Raw genomic sequence first — 7,519 nt, 5'->3', positions numbered from 1 at the left:
TGGAGATGGCGCAACCACAAATGCATTATGGAACACTGTAGATGGGGGTAAAATCTTGTGGACGTTGCATGAAAAAGCTAGCATATAAAAACACAAATTTGACGTAGCAGTCTGCAGCGTAATGTTCCATTCACACTTGTGCGACTTTGAACATCAAAGTCGCAGCCACTTCTTTTCAATGGCAGCCATTCCAATTGGTGCAACTTCAAAAAGGTGCCTGCACTACTTTGATGCACCCTTTGATCCAGGGAGTGTAAATTCACTGGAAATCATATGACTTTGGAGTCGCCCTAGTGTGACTGGAGCCTAAATGATATCCCCTGATAAAAAAAATTCTATTTACAAACCAGACTCTTCCCAGGAAGTATAAAAGATTACAAAATTTATTTAGTTTCGTTTTACAAGATGCACTTATAAAACTTGTACACAATATGATTACCAACAGAAGGAATACTCCACTTCAATTTATTCCATAAATACGCTTGTCAAGGCCTTTATTAGATGCTTCAGACCTTTGAGGCCACTCTGTTATAAAATTAGCTTTGTTTGCAGGCCATGTGATAACAACCACCTTATTATACATTCCATAAATCACTACAGCCTGCCTTACCCCATCATATACAGTTTGTTTGGAGCCTTAATAAAAGTGTGCCTACACATTACCAGTTATCCAGAACAGATTTCCTTTTTTTATTAATCATCAGGAAGATCAAACAATAATCCAACAAGCAAAAATAAATAGCACAACTGAATCAACTTTATCGTCAAATGTCCCCTACTTTTTATTAAAGTGGTTTACTACTTTAGAAGGAATCTCTTACTAAGCAATTACTAGACTCAGAAGCCTCTGACAGAAGAAGGTTCAACTGCCACAGGTATCACGGGAGTCAGGAATTGGAGGCTTGCACCCAAGGCTTCACAGCAAAAATGTACCGTTCTAGTGGGATCTTTTTTTTTCTGATATCCCCTTTGGGAGAAAAAGTATTGGAAGAAGGGCTTCTAGGTTGCTACACAGCAGAGTCCGATTTGAAGAACTTTTTATACTGGCTGCATACTTGTTCTAGATCAGTGGCACATCCAGGTGACCACTTTTTTAAAATAGGGATCGGCCATGGCAGACTACATGTTTGCGTTAATGGGGAATTATCTGTCTAACTACAGACAATGGTGCCTATCATCTGTTTAGGGCACTCTTTTCCCAGTCATAGGGTAGCCATTTGCAGTCTGATATTTGAAAAAGATGTGACAGATTCAAACACCCCTGGTGGCACTGGGAAGCTCTAAAAACGAGCATGCCCGTCATTGCACACAGGTTTACTGCCATGCTGAAAAATATGTGGTTATAGAAACTAGGACCATGTGTATATGGTGGCTGAGCAATGGCCAAGCTGGGAAGTTGTGGCAGGCAACAATGATGCATTGGCCAAAAGGAAGATGGCTATAATTTTCTGAAGATAATTTCTTGGCCAAAGCCAGGCTACTGCATTGTCATGATCCAAGCTTCAGTTATTCAAAGATGGCTTCACAGTTGCCTCATAGATTGAATGCAAACTAGAACACACATGTCCACCAGTGTAAAGAGGGCACCCATGTAGGGTTTTTCTTTTTTTTTGGACAGCTTACATTGTTGGGACATGGAAAACATTATCTCCATTTAAATTGTAACTACTGTATGGGTTCCCTTAACCACTGCTAACAAAATGTATGTTTTCATTTTAAAAAGAGGCAGCTAACATATGTTCATGCTCTGGAGAGATATGAAAGGCTGACATGTCATTTAATTCTTTGATATTTCCTTTTAAAGGATGGCCATAGTTGGCAACTTTCCATTTGCAACTTCAAAGTAGACCTGTCAAGACAAATATGGGAAACCTGCTGAATAAAATTTCAAAGCTTCGGGATGCTCATCCCGATCTTAACTCTTGATGTAAGCATCCATAGGAGGTACTTGCCATGTTTTTCTAACCCCCAATTTCAAAGTCAACAACAGCTCAGAGCACAGTTCTGTATTGGTCAGGTGTGATGTTATTTCACACCGATTTTCATGTCCAGACAGACTCAACAGTCCCCAATGTCAAGAAAGCATTTAGAGCAGGTAGAATGCTGCTCTAAAAAGGTCTGCCGGATACTGACCCCCCCATATTCAGTGCCCATGTAGACTCAACCATAGTGAGTATTTGTTCCGAGGTCAGGATTTCCCCCCTCTCTGGCTGTATATGCACTTTAGGTCAAGGACTAATAGTTGAAGCAACAATAAGGTTGGTAGGCCTGGAGCTTGGCCATGCACGTTAAAGACACAATGCCTGCTCTCAAATGTCTACTGTGACAGTTTCTCTTGAGTCCTTTACTGCTTTGTTCTAGAAACCACTGTAAATTGTTCTTTCACTGCTTTCTACATGGAGCAACTGCCATAACTTCTCTCACCATCAGTCAAATTCCTAAACCTGTTAACTGCAATATACCAGAATATATATTCCTCCAGTCCTGTCAGACAGGAATGTATGGGCATCTGTGATCCATGTGATAGAAACTCTGAGCTTAGTGAGAAATATTGTGGAGCTGTATACAGCATTTTACCTAACAGATGATCAGTTTGCATGCATATCAGTTTGGTGACAGATTACAATGTAAAAAATAAAATAAAAAATAAAATGCAAAAAAATAAAAAATTTAAAAAAAACAAACAAACAGTTAAATTTATATGTTCTGGTTTAAGCAATATTTTGGCAATTTTTAACATCAGTTCACAATTTTCAGAAACTCAACTCCATAAGGATCTACAAATGCCTTTAGACTTGTATACTGAAACATTCATGCTATGTATCCCACTGCAAGCTGGTAGACAACCTAGGCACAAGAACCCTGGACACATTTTCATTGCGACAGGCACCCTGCACTTTTGAATAAATCTTATCAGCCACCCAAAAAGCATTACATTTGTTTCCTCCTCTAAAAATGGTACTCTCAACAGTGACTTGCAGTACAAAGTTAGAAACAGTCAAGTTCTCATCATAGAATCACAGTGATTTTTGTAAAGAATGACTGCTTCCAGAGGTCATTTGGCAGACGCAAGCTGGCCATAGATAAATCCAAATTTGGTTAGCTCATCAGCAACTGACTGAAATTGGATCCATTTATGGGCAGGCTGATTGTACTGAAGAAGTCAATATATAGACTTCAGTACAACCAGCCTGTCTGTTTTTTCTGTGTGATCACTGCCGATGGCTATAGCCACCGGCAATAATCATTGTATTCTGATAGGCGGGAAACCTCCCGCTGTCAAAATACAATAGCAGTGGGAGGGAGTTCCAACCACGCAGACAGTTGAAGGGAAGAAAATTGCTTGATTCCTTCATCAAACACAGTCGGTGTTGATGGGGAAATCAAATAATTTTCTTTCCTTCAACCTGGGGTTGAAGTAAAAAAAAAAAAAAAAAAAATTGCATAATCTATGGCCAGCATTAGCTGCTGGATGAAAAAATCATTTGAGTGACACCAGAGAAAATAGGTGCCTTGTGACAAATACAAAACACCTGCCAGGACACTGACATATATTGCTGAAAAGTTTATTACTGGGGTATCACCACCTGATCATTATCTGGTCTGTTGCTGAATGGTGGGATAGGACAAAAATACACAAAACAAAGACAATTTAACCGTATCTGCTCATGCATGCTGTGATGATCGTGTGGCTTTTACTGTACCAAATATATAAGCAAAAACTGAATTATTCAGTTTTGGCTTTATTAATTTATGGTCAAACCTGTTACAGATCAGGCCATTCTGAAAATGAACATGAATCTGCTTATCGGGTGGCCATCAAAAGTACTTGATGGAAGTCAAGGTGTTTGCCATAGTGATGGGTTTGTTGGGCTTTGCATAACTGCCACATGCCTTCAAAGCTCCATTTGGACTGCACATTGTATTGATATATATTGCTTCCCTAATTCAGTCCAGGAAAGCTTTTACAGCAGGCACATCCTCTCAACAGAGCCTTAACGTAGCTTAGATTTGACCAGGATTATTGAAATTTTAAGGAATCGTGCTGAAAAAGGCAGTCCTCTAAGACACCAACCTAATTAGCAAGGTGCTTCTGCTAAACAGAACTACAGCCTGATGTTTCCAAGGATCAAAATACAGAACTTTCTCCCTTTCCCTCCCAGTAACCAATTAGCTTCTTCCTTTCAGAACAGTAGATGAGGAAGTTTTACTTTAGAAGCCACAAGTTTCTGTGATGTTCACCAAATTGTTCTACACATTGAGTTGACTTCAATCATAATTAGGAGACAATAATAACCTGCACATGAATGGATAAAGGGAAGCAGGATTAATTTAAAGAGGAAGTAAACCCTGATGAGTTTACTTCCTCTGTGATTCCCTGCAAAGGTAAAGCATAGTAGTCCATTATGTGTCACTTACCTGACACAGGAGCCAGCGAAGTCATCGCTGTCCCCTGTAGTCCAGAGCATCTATCTTCCCGGTAGGTCTCTCTGCTGCTGTCATTCGGCGAAGCCGCGATGACGTCACTCCCACACATGCGCACGGGAGCCGCCACTCGCGGCATATCGCCGTTGACAGTGGCGCTCTCAGTGCGCCTGCACGCCGCCGTAGACAGCGGTGCCTGTCTTTCAGCAAATCTCTCCTAAACCGTGTAGGTTTAGGAAATATTTATTGGACCTACAGGTAAGCCTTAATCTAGGCTTACCTGTAGGTCAAAGTTGGTTGTAAGGGTTTACAACCACTTTAAGGGCTTGTAAAACACTACCAGCGTGTTTAGGAGGTGTGCATCTACACTGGGATGTGGTAGATAGAGATGACATGAGCAGCAGACCAAGATCTCTGCCGAAACTGATCTGCTGTAGTAGATCTATGCTCACTGAATGCTGAAAATAATCAGCACGGTGGAAGAACTTTGCACTGAAGATACATGACACAGCTAATTTTTCTTCCTAATTTTAGTCAATGTAGAGTTAGGTGGCAATATAGAGAATTCTGCTGGAATATCATTTATGCAAGATCCATTTTAGTCTTTATTTTTTGACAGCCAGCTGTTGTGTTTATTGTCACGGGAGAGATCTCCACTCTTCCCGATTGATCAGAGAAAAAAAACCCACTATGTCTATATACATTTCCTGCCTGTCATATCACCCAGAATACAATCTGAATCTTTTCCAAATGCTGTTCAGCTGCTGAAACTGCTAATATTTCGATCTTTAATTTGAGCAGTTTTTAGATCAGTACCATCAGGTTTTTTCTGCAGAAAAACTAGACAGCATCGCAAAATCGCTAAACAAGGATTTATGATTGGCTGCTGTATGTTACTGTATTTCAGCTATCAGAGGAAAACATTTCTTTATAACACCCATCAGGCTGGACATTTTTATCCAACGACATATCCTAGCATGACCTTGAACTTGGCCATGTCCAGCGGCTAGGTGGCCTCTAACCTGCACTCAATTCAAAGAAAGTAAAACTGCACTTGTGGAGCTACCTTTGCCTGGGATCTACATGCATCAAACCCATCATGTAAAGAATTACTGCAATCATGTTTAAAATAACCAAATAACGACTGCCAAAGCTACTGCACAGCAATGAGTAACCTTCCTGAAAACTACAATAGGCCTTTTGTGTCAAACCCAATCAAGGTTACAAGCTGAATCCATGGCCATACACTCTCACTGCCAGAGTATTTAAACCGATACAGATCAGACATGGACATGTAAAGAAGCATAACTTTTTAAAGCACATCAGAGATGGTGACAGCCCCCCCAGTTTCTAGCAAACACATATATTTAGGAATCCTATGTTCTTGCTAACATTACAGTCTTTAATGACGAATTAAGCTGTACCTTCAAATTTCAAATGAGAAGCACTTGATTTAAAACATTTTCAGAGCCTATTGAAACAGACAGGCCAAGGAAATCTTAAAAAATAAAATAAAAAATAAAATGAACAAGGGCCAAATCCTTACCGACATCACTTAGCTTACAAAATGGCAGCCATTACCGTGACACTGTGAAAGGTGCGCTAACTCTTTATTGCATGTGAAACTGATGTATTAAGCCCTGCTGGTTTAGAACATAAAGGTGGTTTTCAAGAAAAATAGAAAATCGCTATGTGATTTAAACACCCCCAAAGAGTAACATAGATGGGTCTTCACTTAGTACAACCTGCTTTTGTAGAGAAAAAAAACCCGCAAACATAGGATTTTCTATCTTTACTTCTCTTGAAAATCTCCTTTAAGTGGAGAACACAACATAATATAAAAAGCCCTTAGGTTCCACGTCTCCGATTACCTAAGATATGTAGTATACAGTTTTTTTTCCCCTCCCTTGCACTCCACTTGCAGATCATCCATTAGAAAGATGGCAGTTAAATGTTCTTTGCATGCAGCACAAAACATTACAGTGATATATATTATATTATGGGAAACAGTCCGCTCTAGCAGAGTTTTTTTTAGATTACTGGTGTATATAAAAAAATAATGGAGAAGTCACATGACTAAAAGTGACACATGACCGACACCACACTGGTCTGTGTCCATGCCAATGAGTCTCATATGATCTATGCATCCCAATGAGACTTGTTGATTTCCTAGTACCTGTTAAAATACAATTTTTCATCCTGGAAAATAAACTTTATATATAACTATATACATGAAAGAATGTGGTACGAATTATGTTATTGGATTCTAAAATACAAACAATCCACGACGTGAATACATTGGCAAGGTGTTGTATAATTTTATCACACTAGACTGAGGCTTTTTTTGGAAGGAATCTATTCCTAGTTTACTAAGGTTTTGTTTCTAGGAAATTGTTAAGGCATTTGATATTGGCCTAGTTGATTAACCTGTATTACAATAGCTGGCAATGATGGATGAGGAAATTTATCAAGGCTGGCCAAAAGTTTATACATTAAAATTTGAACCCTTGAGGTGAAAAGAAAAGCATTAACAAAGCTCAGCTTTGCAAAGCAAAGCTCTTCTGACTTCCGTCTCTCTGGGAAAGCTCGCAAGCGTGATTTACAAAAATCTCATCTTCTCGGATCGGCTTTAACCAGCTCCAAAGCATGCCGGCCTGCTGGAAGGGGACTGACTTTGCCATGGAAAATAACTTAAAAGTAAAATTCAAAAATAAATATCTAAGTGCCAAGTCCAGCAAGTGTTTTTCTGCTCCACCAATGAACGGAAAAAAAAAGCTTTTAGTCAATTCTGTTCCCACAGATGGTGAACCTGTCAATCTCAAGTAGGTCTTTGTTGGCCGAACTGTTTTTTAGCTCTGTGCCATCCTGCGTAATGTCCTTCTCTTCTCCATCTGGTGTCGTCAGGAACTGGTCCGGGTTACTCTGTACAAGCAGTGGCGCAGTGGAATTCTGCCGTGAAGGCTGGCTGGTGACTGATGTGCTCTGGGCATCATCGGTAGGGACTCCTAACAACAAAAACACAGTCTAGGTTATTCCTAACCTAAGGATACGGTAGACAGGCAAAAACAGGTATGCTCCACATGTCTTTCAAGTT

At 39.8% G+C, this 7,519-nt stretch overlaps 1 protein-coding gene across 1 annotated transcript in view; it reads right to left on the bottom strand.

Annotated features, from left to right (window-relative positions):
• Window positions 1-365: 365 nt before the first annotated feature.
• TAPT1 (transmembrane anterior posterior transformation 1) overlaps window positions 366-7,519 on the bottom strand; it is a 125,328-nt gene continuing 118,174 nt past the window's right edge. The window contains exon 14 of the mRNA XM_077477742.1: window positions 366-7,430. Within this exon, the coding sequence (XP_077333868.1) occupies window positions 7,204-7,430 (227 nt within the window). The 3' untranslated portion in view covers window positions 366-7,203. The remainder of the gene's footprint in view (window positions 7,431-7,519) is intronic.

Source organism: Lithobates pipiens, unplaced genomic scaffold (assembly GCF_037356315.1).
Source record: "Lithobates pipiens isolate NorthernLeopardFrog02 unplaced genomic scaffold, aLitPip1_a1.2 Scaffold_13, whole genome shotgun sequence".
Lineage (NCBI taxonomy): Eukaryota > Metazoa > Chordata > Amphibia > Anura > Ranidae > Lithobates > Lithobates pipiens.
This window is presented reverse-complemented; position numbering and strand designations above follow the sequence as displayed.